Here is a 22,914-nt window from a genome sequence, read left to right on the forward strand (position 1 = left end):
GGTTTTCTAATGATGAAGCGAGACAGTAATTAGTCATATGATGAGGATAAGGAGATGCACAGTAGAGGAGACACCACCTGTTTCCTTCAAACCTTAGTTTTTGAGGAGTAAACTATGAGACTCATTGGTTTTATTACACAAAACAAGGAAGAAGATACATGGCTTATCTTTAAAAGGGTGGAAGGGACTTGCTGCTGGACAATGAAGGCAAGCTTGATAAGCAAAAGAAGTGAGACTCTGACCTAAGACTATCAGATAAGCTAGCACTTTCAAATGTCCCATCACAAGATCAGCAACAAGTTTGATGTTCACTTTAATTAAAACAAAATTGGAAAATAATGAGAAAAAGGAAGCGAGCCTTTATACTGCTGAAAATGTATCAAATGTGTTTGAGTAGAATTTGTCAGATACAAACAGTTTAAACTAGGGTAGACTTTCAGCAAGACTCTGCTTTGATTTCCGGTTTGATGTAAGGTTAGGCAAAATGGAAAATGACAGAAACATGTGCAGAAATAAAAAATATATATACTGTGGCCATGGATTATAAGTCGCTCAATTCCTAAACAGCAGTTTTATCTCTCAATCTCTCCAAGAACACCTACCAACATCACGTTTTCCCAGAATACAATTTCATAAATTATTGAACAAATGGTAAGTTTTTGTCTGTGATATTATTGTTGCTTTAACTAATACCTGAGTGGCGGTTCACATCTATAATCTCATCATTAGCATTAAAATGCACATTTTACAGTGCATCACCAGTAAGCTGAGCCTGTCTAGTCTTTTGACTCCAAGTATATGTTCTAGGACCGTGGCTCCGGACCACCCCTATGAGGCCCAGAAGATAATTTATTAGCCAGGTATGGCTAGGTACTAGGACAAGGGAGTCCTACCTTCCTGATAACCTTCATGAGTACAACCTTTAGATAATAGTTCTTCCAGTAATACTGGCCATGTCCTTGCCCCTAGTATGAGGTATATGAAACACTCTAATAAGACAGCACATTGGTGAACAAGTGCCCTTGGATAGACTCTAAAACACTACAGCTTTTTCATACATTCTGCAATTCTGCTTTCTAGAAAATGCTAAGCATGATCACTTTGGACATCATGGCCAGGTGATATTCTTGCACCCATAATTCATAGTCAAGTATCCAAGTTTCAGGGCTACTTCTTATTTCTTATTTTCCTCCTTTCACTGAACTGTGGTACCGTTACCAGAGGAAGCCAGATGGTGAGGAAGTTAGTTACTAATTAGATTTTTCTTGAAAAGGTTTAATCAGTACCACAGTGGTTTTCATTTGATGTGATTTCTCTCTTCAAGGAGGTTTAATCAGTGGCATGGTACAGAAAGATCATGGGCTTTGGTCATTACCTGGATTCAAATTCAGGTCACCTCCACATCTGTAAGATGAAAACAAAAACTATCTCATGCATTGAATGGATTACATAAGAGGATATAGAGTGAAAGGGTCCAGAACAATCCTAGTGTGGAATAGAGTTCAATAAGGCTTCTTTCATTCCTGACAAACCAATTTGATAAATTAACTGAAGGGCTTCATTTATAAGATCTCTCTTCATTTTCAGTTAAGGACAGTACAAACTTGCCTGCATTTGCCATCAGTTCTTTTTTTCCAAGTTCTTTCCTTGGATCAAGAATCCCTTCTCCTGTCTACATAGCCCTTATCTACACTAATTCAAGCCTTCCTTTTTTCAAAGCTCTGCCTAATTTAGTATCATCCGTATCACCTAATACAGTGTTTATATATGAGAGTACCTACCATACAAATATTTTCAAATGTTATACAACATCATTAAAGTATTCAAAGTATTAAAACAAACATGTTTAGAAGGAAACACTTGTAGTTATTCAAAGTGACATGATAGTTCATCATATTTAAAAAAATAGAAGGACCATAAAGTAAAGCAAGGGTCAACAATTTAACTTTTAAAAAAACAATGCTATGATTCTAAACACTGAGGTCTCAAAGCAGGATACTCTAGTAACTACTTCATTTATTTATTTAAAGTAACATCTCAAGACTTCATACATATATTTTCTTTACACGACTGAGAAAGGCAAGAAAAATTTTCTTTTCTGTGTCACCAATTCTAAATATTTCTCCGTATCTCAGTACTACAACCCCATCTCCAGCCTCTATGTTTTCTGATTCAAAGGCGAAGTCTATTGTCTCCAGACACTTTGGTAAATGCTTTTCCATTTTCTCCTGACTAATAGAAGGATCTTTGACTTTATCTGGGAACATCTCACTGTGCAGTCACCTTTGGTGACCCAAAGAAGCCTCTTAGGGGTGATTTTTCTTTGTGGACCTTGACACTGCCTTGAAAGTTTATAGTCATAAATTGTTACCCACTGAGAACAATTTCTCAAACTTGGTTAAATAATTACACAGACATCAAAAGAAAACCATCCTCTCCCTACCTATATCATTGAATTATCTTGTCGCCTAATTCAAAGAGTATACAGCCTACATTTTCAATATCCTAAAAATATTAAACAATGAAATTACAAAATATAACTAGAAGATTCAAACTGGAAGGCACCATTTGTTATTTGGTGGCACCTTCTGGGAAAGCTTGATATTGCAGTTCAGCTCCGTTAAACATAAAATCCCATGCAAAACCAAGCGGGAAAAATTCTGGGAGCAGAGAAATAGTATTGATGACACATTATAACAATGTGAAATCCAGGTCCATGAGGGTCTGTTTTATTTTAAGCAAGTACGCATGAGAACTTAGAGGTTCCTGGTTGTTTCACAGCTCTTCCCTCAATTCCAGCTGTGGATGACAAATCCACCTATGAGGAAAACCCATCACCTCCTGAGTGAAGGCTCTAGGTAAAGTCCAAACCAATAAGTAGATAAGAGTAATATGATTCACAAATGGGACAAGAATATATCAAAGGCTTTCTCAGTAGTGACATCAATTTCATGAAGCAATCCCTGCAATAGTAAGATGAATTCATGGGAAAATAAAATTTGCTTCACCTCAAAACTCCTCTGCAGGGCATTCCCTATCAAGGATCAAATTCTGGCTCTACCACTTTAAACGTGGCAACCATGCTCATGTTCTTAATTTTTGAGCCTCAGTTTTGTGGCTTAAATGAGTTAAAACAAGTCAAGTATTTAGAATGGTGGCAAGCACATAGAAAGCACTCAAGGAAAGTGTAGCTACAGGTGTAAGGTATCCCCACAGCATGGTATAAAGCTAGTTGTGCAAAACCATGTTGAGTCACATCTTTGACTTTGGGTCTAAAGATGAGAGATGGGACAATTACATAAAGATCATGTGGCCTAGACTAAGAAACGAAAATGTACTGAATAGGCAATACAGCTCTCTTGAAGAAGGCTCATGGAAATTATTGAGAGAGAAACAATTCAATTCAAGTAAGTGAAAATGCCAAGTCTTTGCAATTATTGATGACAACCAACTCTGCAATGATAAAGCCCCCTGTCTATTCGTGACCCTCGGTTAAGTCTTCTAAGGAATTATTTAATTTAAAAACTGATTTACTCTTTATTGTATTTTTTTCCATTACCATTTAGTCCCTTTATACCCCCTTGCTCCCCAGCAATCACCACACTGTTGTCCACGTCCATGAGTCCTTTTTCCTTTTTGCTCGATCCCCTCGGTCCCCTAATCTCCCTCTGTGCAGTAGCTGTCATCCTGGGAGTATAAAGGTAATAAATGGTAATGGAAAAAAATACAATAAAGATTAAATAAAAAAATGAAAAGACAAAAAAAAGAAAGTATATCATAGTGCTAATAATGGGAGGGTCTACGTAAAGGCTAAGTGGGAATTTCACTCTACTACTTTCACAATTTTTCTGTAAGTTTGAAATGTTTTCAAAATAAAAAAGTTTCTAATAAAAATTAAAAATAAATAAAAACATAAACAATTTGGATTTAGCATGGTACCCAAACAAGGAAGGAAAAAAACCCTTTAACTCTGCTAAAAAAAACACAAACAAAAAACTCCTCTTTGATTGCTTCAATTTTTTTTTTTAAATAAGCCAGAATGTGGTTGAATAAATGAACAGTTCATTGGCTTGACGGCACCACGTTCTTCTGATTATATCTAACACAAAAAACAAAAAAAAAACAACAGGGTCAGGTGGAATTTCTCCATGAACCCAACAAAGGTAACTTTCTTCCAATTGTTTTACTTAATGTTCCATGCTGAGATGAATCTATCAGAGGAAGAACTGCAACTCTTCAGGTATTTTTACCTCCAGTTATAAAATACAAAGAACAGGAGTTTCAGAATGAGAGCCCCCCTTGGAGAGCCAGGGCAGCCCTTTAATAAATGGCCTCTCCAGCTGCTCACTCACCATACTTAGAGACTTTACAGCTCTTGCATGTGCTGGAATTACAAGTCATTAAAAAGCCACTTTGAAAACACAATAAAGACCTTCTTCTCCGACTGCCACAACCTTCCATCATATAAAACCTAAGGCCAATGCTTCAACAGCAGGACATTTACTGCCAACTCCAGGCAGTTTAAGCAGGGCAAGAACAGGGTGGGGTTGGAGGAAATGAGGCACAACAAAGGAAAGGAAGTTTCTTTTTCATTCTCCTTCCATTTTTTTTCTTTTCAAAAGAAACTTCTACTAAGGTGGTTTGAAGTCTTTATCTTGTATCTGCACTACCAACTTACCCTTGGGAAAAATGTTCCCATCTGGTGAGATTTTGTCTTTCCCCCTCAAGAAGGTTTTTATCCAAGAAAGCAATTTGGTAACTATCAAAACGATCAAAAGACATGATTAAAATCTCATATCGCACACTGCAGATTGAAGTATGAAACATTTTACCAAATGCAATATGCCCATTTTCAAGAAAAGATAATTAAAACTTTCAACTTCTGCACTTTTAAATTATGGTTAAATTTCTATAAAGCAAGGCAAAAAAGTGAAGGCAATGATAAGGAAATTACTACCATAACCAAATCCAATCATAAATGGTTATTTCAATTTTCTTTTACTGTTTTTCCCCCTCCTTCTCTGCTATGAATACCAAACTCCCTCATATCACAAAACAAGATCAACTCAATAGGGAAGCAGAGTTATATGAAAAACAAAAACTAGGAAATTACAAGAGGAGTGAAAGATATCTGGGTTCTTTTTTATTGTCAATTAAAGTTTAAACAGGTTGATATAAACCACAATTACAAACTCTTGGTTGCTATTTACACACTCACATCCTAACTCTTTCCTAAGCTTCTTGTTAACATCCTCACTAGTAAGAACAGTCACTTTCCATAAATGACCACTATGGCCATAAAATGATAAATTCCTAAACCAAGAACAGCTTTAGTCTAATAGGAATTATCTAGGTTCTTGAATGTAAAATATCCCTAATGCTAACATTTACATACGTAGCAAAAACATGCCTTTATCATGTTTTCTGTGTTTGCTAAATGCTTATCCATTATATAACAGTCCTTTTGCCTCCCTACCTGCCCTGCCACCTGACCTCTCAAATTCTGTTATGGAGAAATTACTAATGGACCTTCCAAAATTACTCTGTCAGTCATATTAATACTAACCCCAAAACTAAATCATTTCTTACTAAGACTTCTTTTAAACAGTAACAGCAACTAAAAAAATAAAATAAAAAATAACAAATACCTACTCAATGCAGTGATAGGTATGTTCTTATCCTCCTTCTCATTTAATTAGAAAGCTAAAAGGTCCTTGGAAACATTAGCTTACTTTTTAATTTAAAACTCAGAATCTTTGCAAGAAACAAGGGTCGATAAAGATGTGGGTAAAAGGAAACCCTTGTGAACCACTGTTGGGATTGTAAATTGGTGCAGCCACTATGGAAAGCAGTATGAGATTCTGCAAAACATTAAAAATAGAACTACCATACAATTCAGTAACTTCAGTTTTGGACATTCACTTGAAGAAAACAAAAGTACGCGTCCAAAAAAAATATGTATACCCCTATGTTCACTGAAGCATTATTTACAATAGCCATGATATGGAAGCAGCCTAGGTATCCATTGATAGATGAATGAATAAAGATGATGCAGTATGTATATGTGTGTATGTATACACACACACACACACACACACAATGTAATATTATTCAGACATACAAAAGAATGAAATTGAAATAGGGTATGTGGCAACAATTGGTAAAAGTTACAGGAACTGTTAACAGGAAGTAAGACCCTCCCCACCTCCACTGTATTTATGGCTTAAACCAGCAGAGACCATCTCAATCCAACATGGTGACTAGATAACCCTTATCCTCATTATAGCTCACTGTAATACATTAACATGCTAAGTGACACGTCCCATTCAGCAGTGATCAAAAATGAAGGACATAAGAATATAAGAACAAAAAATGGCTGACTGAGCTCCTCTGAAAAATCCCCACCCCGTCCCTGGGAAGATCCCAAATATTCCTTACCCATATTGAATACCCTACCACCCCTATTAATGAATCTCAATAAAGGAAGCAAATTCTGCTAAAGGGGTCTGCTCTGTCTATAGAGAAGCCTATTCTCTTGTCTTACCACTTCACAAATAAATTTTCACTTTAAACTCTATGCTGGCTTGCATTTGAATTCTTTCCTGCACAAAGCCAAGAACCCACAATGGGTGGTTTACCCTCAAGTACCCAGACTCCCAGAAGCCTGTATCAAAATCTTGGCATTTGTGGTCAGAAGCATCTGCACTACAAGGAAAAGTTCCTGCTGATTTCCCAGCAGGCAGTGCCGAGATGGTGAAGCTGTTCACAGGAAATCTGCCCTGGGAGGCTACAGAACAGGGGATTGCATGCTCTTCAAACAGTATGGGAAGGTGCTGGAATGTGACATCATTAAGAAATACAGCTTTGTGCACACAGAGGGCAAGGCAGCAGCAGAGGATGCCATGTGCAACCTGCATCACTACAGGCTGTGCAGGGTGAACCTCAATGTGGAAGCCAGCAAGTATAAGAGCAAAACCTCCAAAAAGTTGCATGTGGGCAACACCAGTCCCATGTGTACCAGCAAAGAGCTTCAGGCCAAGTTTGAGGTGTACTGAATCAGTCATAAATATGACATCTGAAAGAATGGGCTGAGGATGCAGTGGAGGCCATCAGGGGCCTTGACAACACAGAGTTTCAAGGCAAACAAATGCACATGCAGTTGTCTACCAGCTGGCTTAGGGCTGCACCTGGGATGGGAGACCAGAGTGCTGCTACTAGTGTAGGAAAGAGGGGTACTGGTCCCAACAGTGTCTGATAGATTGTTTGGGTGATAGCTGACTTTATAGAGCAATAAATAAGCAATATGGAGCAGTGCATACACCTTACACCAGGAGCTATTGGGATTCATTGTATTATAATAATGCTTACTGAGCACTTCATGTCTACTACAAGTGCTCCTTGCTGCCTGGTCCTATGAGGTGGTGGCAGCTGCAGCTGCCTCTGCATATAATTACACAGAGCAGACTTTGTCCTAACTGCCACAAGTCCAGAACACAGGCTGCTGCTGTTACTGCAGCTTCTATTTCATATTACGGGCTGGATCGGAGGCTCCTGTGTTGCACTACAGCACCCGTCCCCACCGTTGGAGAGGGCTACAGTTTCAGGCATGAGAGTCAGTTCTCCCAAGCTTTGGCAGCCACGTGGAATTCCCTATACAACGTGGTCCAGTATGAGCAAGAGCAGTATGTGGATTGGGCATGGTATTCAGTCTCTTAAAGCTCAAGGTAGGACACGTGTGGACTGAAATTCTGAGCTGTGGTTGTGCATGAGAATACACTCGTCATGGTAGCAGAGCCTGGGACATTCTTGGCTCTGTGTGTTTAATCTCTCAGGAACTGTGGATCTTAATTTACCTTGCTAAATTGCGACCACTTCTCCTTTCCTCTCTCCTGCCCATTTTCCTGTCCTTCAATACTTCTGTAGCTTCCCATTCATGTTCTGCTCTCCTAGCAGGCCTCCTTGTGTGCAGAAACTGTGGTGGGGCCTATGCCACCTCCATACCTTCCTGCTTCCAGTGGGTGTTGGATTTGGGAATGACCCTGATGACAGTGTCGCTGCTTCTGAGTCTTTGGCCCAAAAGCTTGTGGCAGGTGGACACAAAGAGTTGGATCATTATTTTTTCTTTCCAGTGAAATACATGGTATTTCAGCTTAGAAAAAAAAAATCTTGCCATTTGCAGCAACATGGAAGGACCTAGAGGGTATTATAAGTGAAATAAGCCCCAGAAAGACAAATATTTATTTCACTTATATGTAGAATCTTAAAAACTAAACAAACAAATAAAACAAAACACACAGACTTATAGATACACATAACAAACTGATAGTTGCCAGAGAGCTGGGCAATGGGGAGGAGAAATGGGCAAAATGGAAGGGTATTAAGAGGTACAAAGTTATAACACAAATAAGGCACAGGGATGTACAGCATTGGAAATACAATCAATAATATTGCAATAACTTTGTATGGTGATAGATGGTTTCTAGACTTCTCATGTGATCACTTTGTAAAGTATATATAAATGTGAAATCACTGTTGTACACTTGAAACTAATATAGTATATCAACTATTCTTTAATTAAAAAGAGGTTTACATCCTAGGGTAAAAATAAAAAAAAACAAACAGTCTTTTTTCCTGTGTTTTTCCATAAGACATATACATTTCATACATATCAAGGTCATACATCTCAAGACAAAATTCTGAACAATACAACATATATTCCAAGTACCTTTTCCCCATTAAAACATATAAGCCACACACTTAAAAAAGATAGAATTCTGCAGTATTTTTGAATATCAAAAAATCTTTCAATGCTTCAGGTAGGATATAAAGGTTTCCAGAAGCCAAATCATACATAATAATGGCTAACTCACATTTCTTCATTAGTGTACTAAATGCTTTATTTAGATTGACTATTTTCACAATTGAAAGTTTAACACTATTATAATCTCCATTTCACATACAAAAAACAAAACCCAGAAACTAAGAAATAGACTAGATTAAATCGTTTGTCTAAGATCACAGGTAGAGGTGAGATTCAAAACACAGCCAGCATGTCTGACACGGGAGTGCAGACTCCTAAATACTTGGTTACTTGACTCCCCGACTGCCTACTTACCTACCTACCTATCTACCTACGTATCTACCTACCTACCTAAACACTTATCAACAAATAAGTGATCCTGAAAATAACATGCAGGCGTACAAACTATGGATGTCCTTTCTCTTTTTCCCTTCTCATTTACAAAGTGCATAAAAATCTTAACAACATCAAAAACAATCTAAGCTTCTGATCTATCTCAGTAGCATTGATTTTTATTTTTATGTAAAACCTGAATCTAAATTTTTTTTTAAAAAGCTTCCTTAAAAAGTCCTTCATTTTGATTGTAACTAATAACTTGTACCAAAGAAGATGTTTTCTTTACAGATATAGCAGGTAAATAATCTTTTTACTCCAGCCCTTCCTAATTCTTCACACTCTTCCAATTATTTTTTGTGTCTTTCTTCTACTTCCAATGTCCACAATTTCCACCCTCTCTGTCTAAAATTACCTGCCAACCCATTCCTCACAAATGAATATATATCCGGCTCATGTTAAATAATGAAGCTGGAAAGGACTTTAAGAGAGATCGGGTCATCTGATCCCACTTACTCAGATGCAGATACACGCGCCACTGGGACAATGTGAATGGTGCCCCCTGAAGTTGGTTCCACCCCAAGCTATTGCCACAGTAGTCACAGGCCGTGGGAGGTTTAGGGCTGCTAAGAGCTCCATTACAATTGCCTCCTGTTTGTTCCCTCTGTCTTGCCTACAGGAGGGACACCAGGTAGTACTGATGAAAAGGTCAAACGAAGGCTATCTTTATTATTGAATAAAGGAAATTTCACCACTCTTCTATCCGCCTTTGCTCACAGCAAGGTCTTTTGGGCCCTGGCTTACTTGGAACTACTATTGTCAATTCCCTTCTGTTCCACCACCTACTTTTAGAGAATTAAACCAATAGCAGCAAGAATAAAAGCAATACTACTATCAAAACACTGATCAGGCAAGTACAGTTGTTGGGTTTGATACTGAAATAATACCTGAAAGTCTTCAGAGGCTTTCTCTGTAATGATATCCACATTACAAATGCTCCTGTTATGGTCACTGGATATATAGCTCTAATATGTCATGAATCATTTAAAAAGTTTGCTACCTACTATAAGAAATTATAATTGTAACTCTTCGTTCCAGAATATTTTTAATGGTATTGCTTTGCATAAATATACCAAAAGCTAGACATAAAGTTTATGAAAAGTCATACAAAAATGAGAATACACAAAATTATCTAAAAAGAAAGATACCTTATTTACCATGTATAATGTGCTCCGTGTATAGTGTGCACCCATGTTTTTGGCCCAAACTTTCAAACACAAAAAAATCTTTTGCATTAATTTTTTAATTCAATTATTTATTTATTTATTTATTTATAAACAAAATCGATTATCATATTTCAGGGTATTATTTTGCATATGAATATTGTTATTGCTTTCTATAGTTACACTTTTATTTATAAGCATAAATAAAAGATTAAAAACATTTATATAAATATGAAAATTAGTAGTACCCACATATAATGTGCTTTCTTATTTTCCCCTCAAAAATTTGGGCGAAAAAGTGCGCATTATCCATGGCAAAATGCAGTAAACTGTGATACTTTCATGCAGAAGGATCATTCAATACTGCTCTGTGAATGCCACTGGTCTTTCTCACAAATCAGCAAATATTCAAGAAAGATGCCTTTAAAAGTTTTGACCATGGCTTACTATAAGAAATGACACACCCTCTGAAATAAGAATTTCACAAACCATTATTTACCCATACTAATTACAATGTATTTGGACTTTTTAAAAATACTGGTGATGACATGCTAAACTGATTTCATGGTTCACCAGTGAATCACAATCCATAATTTTAAAACTTCTGTTCTAGAAGAACAGAAACATGTCAGAACAAAGTTGCTAACCTTGATAATCTCGATAGCCCAATCACATCCCAACTGCATCAGTGAACATTTCAGGGTGATTTGAAATAAGTCAAGCACACAAAAAAAGTTCCAAGTAGTATCTGACTTAAGGACAAATTTTGATGGAAAAGGTGAGGTAAAAAAGCAAAGGAAGAAAAATAATTCCTTGAAATATTGGAATAAACCCATTAGCTCTCATCTCCATTTCACAAACTATCACTGTAAAGTCTTTACCAAATACTGAAATGAATTACTCAATCTCCTGTATTTTATATGCTACTCTGCTCCTAATAATGATCTTCTATTTAAATTTCAAGATTACCTGTAGAGAGTAGGGGGAAGGAAAGTGGTCTCTAGTTGACTAGAAATCAGTATTGATGCCAGGTCCTAACTCTGGCTGGCTTCCTATCAAAAACAGTACAAACACAGGATAGGTAATCTAATACTGAGACCCCCTTGCCAACATTGAACTAGGAACAGTTGTGAAGCCACCCTTTGGGACAAAAAGAGCAGTATTCTAAAATTGCCAGTAATTTTTAGCCACATGTTTTCCTTGACCATTGTGTAGAAATATTGAAGTGCCAAAGTAAGGAGATTATTGGGACTGATCATGACTGATAAGCAATGGTAGAAGGCCAAAAGTAGAAAAAAAGGAAATGTGAGGAAGAGATAACTTCAGAGTAAATAATGTTTCTATTCGATTCTCCAGAAACAGAATCAAATACCTTCAGAACTACTAATAGTCTTGTCACTAAAGTGTAAGATTTCTTACATTGGTAGGTTAGAATAAGTAACCTGAAAATCCCTTCCAACTCTGAGAAATCTGTAACTCTAAGTTTAAATCTCAACATTCTGGGGGGCTTAGATGGTCTTTTAGGTGCCCGCAAAAGATAATCACACTCATCAGAAAAAACATGTAATGAAGACCACAATAAAATAATTACTACTACCAGAAAACTGATATGAAAAGTACAGTTGTTGTACTTTTAAATCAGTGGCTATACAATAAAAAAAATTAAAATATTTCACGTTCAAAACACTGTCATCTGGTTTCACAGGCACATATGTATGTTAAAATTTATCAAATTATATATGTATAGTATACTGTTATATCAATTTTGCCTAGATAAAACTGTTTTAAAAATACCATCACCAGCTTTCCATTTATGTAACCAAATTACTTCATTCCATTGATCAAAAAGACCAACATTATAGCTGCACCCTAATATTTTCTAAGTTTCTCTTTTAAATTTATTGTCCTTTGTATTAAAGTTTTATTGCATTCTTCTTACCTTCCTAGATCAGCAATCACTGAAAAGCATAGTAACTAAGCTCTAATGAACATGTAAGTTTTTCTGCTGCTTTTCAAATAACCCATTATCATACTCTGGAATATATCTTTCCTTTGATGGCTTAAATCACAGCCTAAAAACTTGCAGAGTTCTTAATGATTTCATTTCCTTCTTTACATTAGTTAAGGAAATTCATTTCTAGGTGCTTCCATGCTACCATGTTATGGTTCAACTGTCATTTTCTTCCCATATTCTTTATCTTGAAATTATTTGAAATAATATCTGAAAACTAAGAAGGGACAGGAGGGAAGCCAACAAGACTACTCACATCAGATTTAGAGGACATGTTCTCCTCCGCGTCAGAATCATTGGGATCCACGATATCATCAAATGGCGGTAAAGTGGATTTCTTCTTCTCTGATGTTTCACTCTCAATTTTGACCTTTCCCATCTTGACATGAGATTTGTCTTTTATCTGTTTTTTGTCAGCAGAACAAGTGAGTATCAGCGGTGGCGCACTAGAGAAACTTTTAAATAAAGCCTCTGAGCTATTCTTTTTCCTTTTTTTGGCTGAGAGTTCTTCAGAATCTGAAATGGGGGGCCTTTTACTAGGAGCCTTCTTATCTTGCTGTCCACTAGTGATAGTGAGTAAGTTACTGTCGGGTTTTGGCTCTTTTGACATGGGTTTCGGTTCCTTGAAGGCCATCTTAGGAACTATTTTTTCTTCTTTCAGTGGTTTATTTTCTTTGGGTTTCTTAGAGGATTCTTTGGAAGATTTGTTGTGATCCCTGGAAGGTTCTTTGAAGGCACTTTTATGTTCTCTGGAGTCTTTAGAAGGTTTTTCCTTGTGCTCCTTCATTAACTTGTGAGGCTTTGAAAAACTGGTGCTGCTGCTGCTGCTACTACTGCTGCTACTGCTGCTGCTGCTACAGCTGCTGCTGCTACTGCTGCTGCTGCTGCTGCTGCTGCTACTGCTGCTGCTGCTGCTACAGCTGCTGCTGCTGCTGCTGCTGCTGGTATGAACACTCCGATTAGGGTCCTGCAAAAAAGGGGAAAGAAATGAAACTCAAAACCGAATAGCAACAAAGAGTCAAAAGACACTTTCCCTACATTCCATCTGCAGAAAATGATCCCTCTTTGATTGCTCTCGAAGTAATGGAAACCAACAACCACAGTATAACAGGTGGAAAAAGGGTGTGCGAGAAACATGGTGAATGAGGGTTACTATGGATCAAGGAATTTAATGAGGCAAGCTGTTTTCTTAATCATGAGAAGCATGGTATTCTAAACACTTCAATTCAACAAATGTTCACTAAATGCTTGTTCTGGAAGATACAAAGATGGATAACACATGGCCCCTTTAAAAAATATTTCTGTATTTTTCAATTACAGTTGATGTACAACATTATATCAGTTTCAGGTGTATAGCCCAGTGATTAGACATTTATATAACTTATGAAGTGATCACCACTGTACACCTAGGATCCACCTGACACCATACATAGTTATTAAAATATTATTGACTATATTCCCTACGCTGTACTTTACATCTTCATGACTATTCTGTAACTATCAATTTTTACTTCTTAATCGCTTCACCTTTTTTACTCAGCCCCCAACTCCCTTCCCTTCTGGCAATCATTAAATGTTCTCTGTATCTACGAGTCTGTTTCCATTCTGCTTGTTCATTTGTTTTGTTTTCTGGATTCCACATATGAGTGAAATTATATGGCATTTGTCTTTCTCTGCCTGACTTATTTCACTCAGCACAATACCCTCTCGGTCCATCCATGTTGCTGCAGGTGGCAAGATTTCCACATGTCCCACTCTTAATAACTGTGATGTATCTATGATTAATAGTTGCTATAAGAACCACTTATATGTTGTTATAACAACAGAAAGCAGGAGATAAGTAATTCTGTTGAGCATCTGGGGAAAAGAATAATTCAGAAATTTATGGAGAATTACCATCTGAATTAAGTCCTCAGGGATAAGCAATTAGTACTAGAAACAGAAGAATGAAAAAGTACTTGGAGACCAGAGACTAGAAGGAATGGAAGCAATGAGGGATCTAAGCCCAGATTACATTTAGGGAGCAGCATCCAACTTTGAGAAAGAGATAGTAAAACAGCCCAGGGTCACTCAGTGAGGACAAATAATATTACATTTTAAGTGGCTTTATAATATAAAGAATCATGAGACCCCCCCCAAATAAAATTATTCTCATTTGACATAAAAAACAATTATTTTTTGTTGTCCAAACTTCAGCACTTAAGAAATATGTCTCTGATCCACTAGCAAAGAAAAAAGGAAAACTAAAAGAACAAAGATTTCACCTAACAGTCATCAAATGGAATAACTAACTAATCTTTATCAACTACTGTTGTATGATCATGAGTTAACTGCTGTCTTTGCTTAAATGTTACCAATTTTTCACTCATATAAATACATCAGAATATATAACCTTTCTATCTATGTACGAAATCTAAGTCCATACTTACCACATTTGTGAACCTTACTGTTAATAGTAAAAATGAGTAGAAGTAAACCCTGGACTACAAAAATCCATAGCTATACTAAAAGCACTTTTTCTCACTTACCTCCTAATGGAACCAAACACAAATAAATGGCCAAATTTCACTGGAATTTATATTTTTAGGCTTGTTTATTATGTATCACCTATAACTTATCCACTTAAGTTCAATGATATATATGTAAGCCGATCCTCTACTCCTTAAATATCTAGTATGACACACAAAATGATAATAGGCAGGGACTATGCTTTTCAGTAACATGAACAATCTACTTACTGGGTCTATGGGAGGAAAAGGCATGTAAATGGGATAAGTATTAGAAAGTAATACCCAAAATGAAAAATTAGTTCTGTGTTAGTGGGAATGTGCATTTTTTCTTTTTACATTTTTTTTGTCTTAACAACAACAAAATGACACATACCAATTATTCTGTTTATTTTTTGCAAGTGAGAATTTGATTTTGAAATTCTAAAATGGATGTTAGAAATCAAAGACAAGCTTTTATGCAGCAAACTAGATAATCCCTTACAAAACATCTTAATCTGAGATTTAAAAGCAAAATGCTAAAGATAGTATTCCTATTACCGAAACTACATTATTCTATAAATTCTATTACAAGACATTTCCTGGCATGTTAAACAATACTATGAAAAATTAAGTAGAGTATAATGGACAAACTAAATTAAGGAAGAGCATTATGAAATCTAATATCCTTGAGTTTTTTGTTATTGTTAACTGGTTTGTTGACTTACTGAATTTTGGCAATTTGCAATCAGTGTTCTAATTATGGCTCTCAAACACCAAAGTATTGCTGTTCAATATTCAAGCTTATGGAGTATTATGCATGTTACACAAATGTAACTTATAAAAATATATAAATTTTAACCTATTAACATATATTCAAATGTTAAGCATTAAAAATAGTAACATTTCAGCAGCGACAAAAATAAAAGGACCTCTATGAGGGCTCTTCCATGATTTACTGTTAAAATTCTTTCATAGTACAAACTGGAATTCTTAACGCAAAGTACATCGTGGTATATGACACAGATTCTTGTGTCACAGAAAGTTCAAGTTCTCAACTTAATTACATACATATGATGTTAAGTACAAAACTCCAGAAATTTTATAACTTTTTATTCCCCATGTTGGTCTAGGTTTTTAATGCCTACCATCACCTTTTCACCCACCCAACAAATCTTGGTACAAGCAAATGACCCAACCATTCTTGCTCCTTCCACTTTACCAAAAAGCTTTCAAGAAAATACAACTCTGAGCTAAGGAGGAAAACATATTCATTAGCAATATCCCCAACAAATACAAATTTAGAAAATAAAGAAAAGATGGGAGAATGTTTATTGTTTCATAGGGTTACAGTTTCTGTGTTCAATGGCCAAGTACAAATGTATGTCACCTGACTCCATACTCATACATGTAATAAATGCAGAACAAAAGCTTGCATACAAAGTCAGGAACTAAATTGTTACTGAAACAGAATAAAAGCTTTCACTGAATGTTAGCCCATCTATCTCTTATATATTGGGGATCAAGCCACTGGCTCTTAAATTTTTTTACTGAACATTAAGTGCCACTAAGCAGCACAGACTAATGATCATTCAGTGTGAAGTTTACACATGTTGTATAATTCAAATTTTCTTTGCCTGAGGCTGATTAAGACAAATGGAATATCAATATTAGATAGAGTATGTGTACATAATTCAAATCACAAATATTTAAGGCAAATAAATACTTAAATATAAATAGACATGTTTCTGCACTAACTTTACAACCTGTGAATATAGGGTACAATCTTTTTTTCATCTACTCATATTCTAATGAATTCTTCCTTGTTTTAATTTTCTGCAACAGCACGGGCCCATTTAATGTATAATCTCTTATAATACTAGCTATCAGCAACCCTGGGCTTAAGAGAAATTGTAGCTATTGGTTAGAATAAGGTCTCCTGATTGTATGTGATTTTCAATTTCCATATTATCATCATGTCTTCTTCCTGTTATTGCTATTAATGCAAAGATGCTTCTTTAGCTCCCGTTTCTTCCCCTACCTATCCTCTTAATTTTGGCCTCTGTCCTACTCTAATTAGCTTCTGCATTGTGCAAGATTTTCAGTTCAGCCATAGCTTATTCAGTAAAATTTGCATATGGACAAATAAACTCGCCTAGAAGAGGTTTATTTATCCCAAATCAATAAACTCTCCTAAAAGAGTTTATTTGTCCCAGGTACATCTTAAAGGGACAGTTCCTACAAATTATAGCGCAGTCCAAAAGGTTATGCATTCAAAGAGGTTGGGAAAACCATGATAGTCAAAGGCTGACTTTCAAAATGGAAGTCTCATCCGTAATGTCATTAAACACTTGATAAATGGCACAGATGGATGAAATACCATCTGATGCTATGAATAAAGTATAAATATTCAGAATTCTGGGGAAAGTAATGAATCTTGAATTTGGGAGTTAGTGGGACCTGAAGAATGTGGCCATGGAATTACAGTCACCTTCAGAAAGGGCTGGTGCAGAATAGCTCTGATCTGGGCTCCAAGCAGAACCCAAAAGAGTTCTGCACATACATAACTGCATTAGTGTGGCCAACCTCCCTGGCCCCAAGGGCACTCAGGAGGCACTCAGTAGACGTGACACCACCCTCTACTCCTGAGGCTAGGGAGTGCAAGACCAGAAGAAAGGCAGAGAGACCTCCAGGCCATAAAATAGACAACATGCCTAGTTCTACAGTGCAGGCTGAGATGCCCATGCCTTTCATCATTTATAGGATACAATAACCTAAGGTCCCCTAACAGCTCAGCCTGAACCCCAATTTACATACATATATAACATACCTAATGGTGGGAGAATGTAAGAGAGAGTAGACCTAACGGATCTTCTGAAGGACACAGATGAACTATTACAGTCCAAAATAGTATGACTACTTAAGGAGAGTCAGCTAGAAAACAAAAATAATATATACAGATTATAAGATAAATTAAAATTCAAAAAATATCCTCAAGCTGAACAATTCAGTAGGTACGTTAAAGATGAAGATAAACTATAATTGGTAGTGTGAAGGATCAACTGAAAGAAATCTCAAGGCATAATGTAAAATTACAAAAATATGAAAATTATACTAAGAAAAGAAAGTAGACTTAAAGAGCAGACTGAGGCAATCTAACTAATATACCAACCTTAGGAAGAGTTTCAGAAGAATCTCTAGAAGGAGGAAAAGGGAAAGATAAAAGAGAGTAATACAGTAATATGAAAGAAAATTTCCAGGAACTAATGAAAAGACACATGCAAAAAAATTTGCTAAAATTCCTAAACTAAAGATAAAAAGAAAATCTTACAAGTTACCAGAAAGAACCAAATTTACATTGGACTTCTCGTTTGTAATACTGGAATTAAAAAAAAAAAAGTAGCATCTAGACTGCTGGGAGTAAAAGCAGTGCAACCCAAACATCCTACATACACATTCAATGTGTAAAAGTACTTGCCAAAATTTAAGGATTCAAAGAGCACATTGCTCACTGCCCCACCTAAGCAAAGGACTTGAGAAAAGATTTTAACCAAACAAAAACTGAATGAGAAAAAAACCTTATATGTGGGAAGACAGGGCAGGTACAAAACAGTGGTGCAATGTACCTTGCCCTTTATACAGAACTAAATCTTAATGGATAATAAACTATATGGAAAATGTAATACAAGTGCTCAATGTGAATTCCAGACACAGAAAAGTCTAACAAATATCTGAACCTAAAAAACTGAATTATCAGATGGGTCCCAGATTTGTCAGGATAATCACTTAGTAAATTACACAATGTCTAATCTCCAGCTGGGATGTACACCTGAAACTAATATAATATTGTATATCAACTATTCAATATAATTGAAAAATACGTATTTTAAAAACCTGAATTATCTCCATAGAAATTTAGAAATGTTCGAGAAAAAGATTAGTAAGAGTGTCAAGGTGAATCATTTTTCATGTTAAAGTGGGGGAAATTGGATTATGAGCAATTGAAAGAGAAGGTAGACAACAATAAAATGGAAAAGTACTGGACTGCCACATAAACAAGGGAAAACCAGGAAATGAAAACCAACTTAAATATAAGCAAAATTACAATAATTGAAAAAAGTCACAAATTTACATAGTGAACAAAGTATAAAGCGATAAAATCAACTATCACTCATCGGAATAAAAAAGAAAGCTGAATTCCCCCACTGAAAGATAGAATGTCAGACTAAGTTAAAAAGAAAAGGTCATATACAGGTTGTAAGAAACACTTAAAATCCAGTGACTGAAAAAAAAGGTTAAATCAGGGGGATGAGCCAAGAAATACCAGCTAAGTGCCCCCAAAAGTATGAGTATTATATTAATATCACACAATGTGGAATTCAAGGTTAAGAGGACCAAACAGCATAAAAAATTTAAGAGCTAAATTATATAAGGCAAAATGTATTGAAATGTAAAAAATAACTTGAAAAATGTTTCACTGAAATGAGAAATCAATAAATCTTTGTCAAAAATGGACAGATCTAATAAGATGAAGTGAGCACAGACATGATGAAATTAAGACAATCCACAAATCTGAATAAAGCTTACAACTATTTTTTTTAATCCTTACCCAAGGACATGCTTATTGATTTTAGAGAAAGGGGAAAGAAGACAGAGAGAGAGGGAAAGGGATGGAGAGAGAAGAAGAGAAACATCGATGGTGAGAGAGAAACATCGATCAGCTGCCTCTCATAAGTACCCTAACCAGGACCAAAACCACAACCTAAGCATGTGCCCTGATTGGGAATTGAACCCGAGACCCTTTCAACTTATAGGAAGATGCTCCAACCAACACAGCCACAGCTGACAGGGCAAAGTGTACAACTTTTTATATGCCCATGGAGAACTGGAAAAAAAAAAGAATTATAAAATAAACTTTAAAATGCTCTTTTGAAAATGTTTATTCTGGATAGATTACATAGATTGATCATACTCTAATAAAATTATAAAAATAAGTTATCCTAAGTGAAATAAGCCAGGCGGTGACAGAGAAATACCATATGATCTCACCTATAAGTGGAGCCTAATCAGCAAAACAGACAAGCAAGCAAAATATAACCAGAGACATTGAAATAAAAAAACAAACCAACAGTAGCCAGAGCAGGTGGTGAAGGGGACCAATGTGGGAAAGAAGGGGAAACGTTGTCAAGGAACATGTATAAAGGATCCATGGACAAAGCCATAGGGGGTAGCGGGTGGGGGGTAGGGGGTGGGAGGTGGGGATGGATGGGATGAGGGAGGGGGTGGTGGGGGGGAAATGGAGACAACTGTACTTGAACAATAATTTTTTAAAAATTATAAAAAATAAGGACAAAGAAATCAGTCAAAGGGAAATAATTAAAAGAGCATTTCATACTTTAAAATATCTAGGAGCACAGCAAAACATATGCTCAAAGGAAAACTTACAGCCTTTATTGCATACATGATTTCCAAAATGAGAGGAAAAGAAGCAGGGGGAAGAGAGGTACACGTAGTACTCACTCTGAGAAACTAGAAATAGATCCACACATATGAAAATGGTATGATATCAAATATAATGGAGAAAGTAAAAGAAACAAATTCTATTACACTTTAGAAAAAGTGCCTTAACTGTATATTTAAGGTTCAAATTCTACGGAGAAATTTATCAATTCTGACTTAGAGAAGATCTAAAATCTACTTTTCAAAATCAGCTAAAAGAGGTAAAGTTTCTTGAATTCAAATTCATGATCTACCATAAAAGGAATAAAGTTAATGAGGGGATAGCAATTTATAAATATTTCAAAACAGTCCGTAAATACCAAAAGAAACAGCCAAAGAATTAAAAATAGTTCTAAGTGTGTGGTGTGTGTGTTTTGGGGGTGAGGAGCAGAGCACAGCAGACTATAGATGATTTTTATGAGCTTTGCAGCATCATTTGATTTTATACTATAAATGTTTTATTTAAAATTAATATTATAAGACATTAAGATTGTGAAGCAGAAATCATTTCAACAACAATTGGTAGGAGTTACAGAAACATGAATCAAATTTATTAAACACCAAGGCTAACTAAAAGTAACCAAGGCTAACAAGACCCAAAAGTTAACATTTATTAAGTTAGTCAGTGGATAAAGGACAAAAGAAACAATACACAAGTGGACAAGAAATGGCACTTGAGAATAGCAACAAGGGTCTTTCATTCAGTAACAATCTAAATGGCCTGAGCATAAAAATAAAACAAAAAACTCCACTATTTATACACATACAAGAAAGAAAAAGAAAAGTCTGCTTTTACAGGACACAATGCTTTGAAAGTTCTTATTTTGATTTTGTTAATAACATTGTACCATTTTTGAGGGTGACATTCAAACAGGAAATTAGACAGAACTCTGCCACATACTCTCCATGGCTCAGAGTGGGGAAAAAAAGCCATTTCTAGGCCTGACCCAGGGAGGGGCAGCCCACAATTTTAAGGAATTGAAGAATCACATCCTCAAATTCCTCAATTTGCCTGGATCTGTACAAAAGACAGCCAATACACATATAACTACACCTACAGAAATCCAGGTAAGTCTGCATTGTGCCCAGTGACAAAGATCCAGCAATCATCTTATCAGTTAAGCAAGAACCAATAAGTAACATGAAAGAGAATCAAAAAATGATGTTGATCATTTAAGGACAAAATCTAAACAATAACAACAGATTCCCCTTAGTCATACCTGGCTGTGAGTTCTACCAGTTCTTTAAGACAAATTGGCCTTAATAACATGTACAAAGAACAGTTACATCTGAGAAGCATAGGAGATCCACTCGAGGGTCTAAGGAGATAGTCAACATTAGCAACTATTCATTTTAGGAAGATCATCTGGTAGCAATGTGGTAGGGAGGCTGGAATGAATAGAGGGTGAGAAAATAAAGACCCCCAAGAGAACAACTGCACTGTGGGATAGTGGGGGTGGCGGCAATCGGTTACTGAACACATACTACTCCAGACTCTGATATCCGAGTTTTATAACAATTAACTCGACAACCTTGTGAAGTATCTGTTAGCCACATTTCACAACGAGGGGACTGATTCACAAATATCAATGTAATCAAAGACACCCAAGTAAGTAGTTATGGTAGAACTGAGATTCAAGCCCAGGGTGTCTAGCCCTAATACCCATACTTTAAACTACTATACGTCTATCACGTCAATTGGGTTTTAAAAACGACTGCCTATTTTGCCAATTATAACTTGACTTTATAAAGACTTTAAAAGAACACCACTGAACATGCCAGCAAGTCTGGGCAGAACTGCATGAAGGAAGTTCTATTTCATTCTAGTAGAGGGGGTACACTTTTGGTAGGTGGCAAATAGTCTGAAATAAGAGGCCCTCCCTACATACCTTTGAAGTGGCTTAAACTTTGAGTGTTTTGTTACTAAATAAATATTTTAAACTTGACAGACAGTAAAATAGTTGTATTGAGAGGACTTACATGATATTGGAAAACCAACCTTTCATATAATGTCCCTTTGCAAAACATGTTATCTCCGATTATTTTAAAGAATATCACAAAACTGTAAGATACCATATCTCAATTCACAAATGCTTCCAAAATCAATGTAAATAGCATCTGCCACACTATACAATTTGAAATGACAAAAATTTGTAGTGTTCAAATAAAATAAATGATAACCTCCAAAAGGGTGATGAGGTGGTGATCACTGCTAAAACTAGAGGATCCTACAAGGACCTCCATGGGAGATATTTGCAAAGCGGGAATTTGAGAAATGTAGCACAAAAATAAGGAGGCAATAAAGGAAAACATTTTTTAAAGCCACAAAATAAGTGGCTATACAAGAAAGAAAATGTGATAACAGTACACATCTTTGCTGTGAGTAAACATTTTAACTATTCATAATCATAAACAATGTTTATTAATTTTCAACTTTTAGAAATTAATCTACTCAGGTCAACAACTTGCTAAGTGACTTAAATTTTCTTATCAGTAAAATGGAGACCATATGATACATACTATTATCAAGGTCAACTTGATGATTAAATTAGTTTAATATAT

At 35.9% G+C, this 22,914-nt stretch overlaps 1 protein-coding gene and 1 pseudogene across 2 annotated transcripts in view; one reads left to right on the top strand and one right to left on the bottom strand.

The window, feature by feature from the left end:
• MLLT3 (MLLT3 super elongation complex subunit) overlaps window positions 1-22,914 on the bottom strand; it is a 260,452-nt gene that overhangs the window by 54,932 nt on the left and 182,606 nt on the right. For both annotated transcript variants that reach the window (XM_054583208.1, XM_054583209.1), the window contains exon 5: window positions 12,624-13,334. In XM_054583208.1, the coding sequence (XP_054439183.1) occupies window positions 12,624-13,334 (711 nt within the window). The remainder of the gene's footprint in view (window positions 1-12,623; window positions 13,335-22,914) is intronic.
• LOC129078470 (RNA-binding protein 4-like) lies at window positions 6,751-7,716 on the top strand (annotated as a pseudogene).

This window comes from Pteronotus mesoamericanus, unplaced genomic scaffold (genome assembly GCF_021234165.1).
Source record: "Pteronotus mesoamericanus isolate MK-2021 breed Mesoamerican mustached bat unplaced genomic scaffold, CSHL_Meso_final contig_73, whole genome shotgun sequence".
NCBI lineage: Eukaryota > Metazoa > Chordata > Mammalia > Chiroptera > Mormoopidae > Pteronotus > Pteronotus mesoamericanus.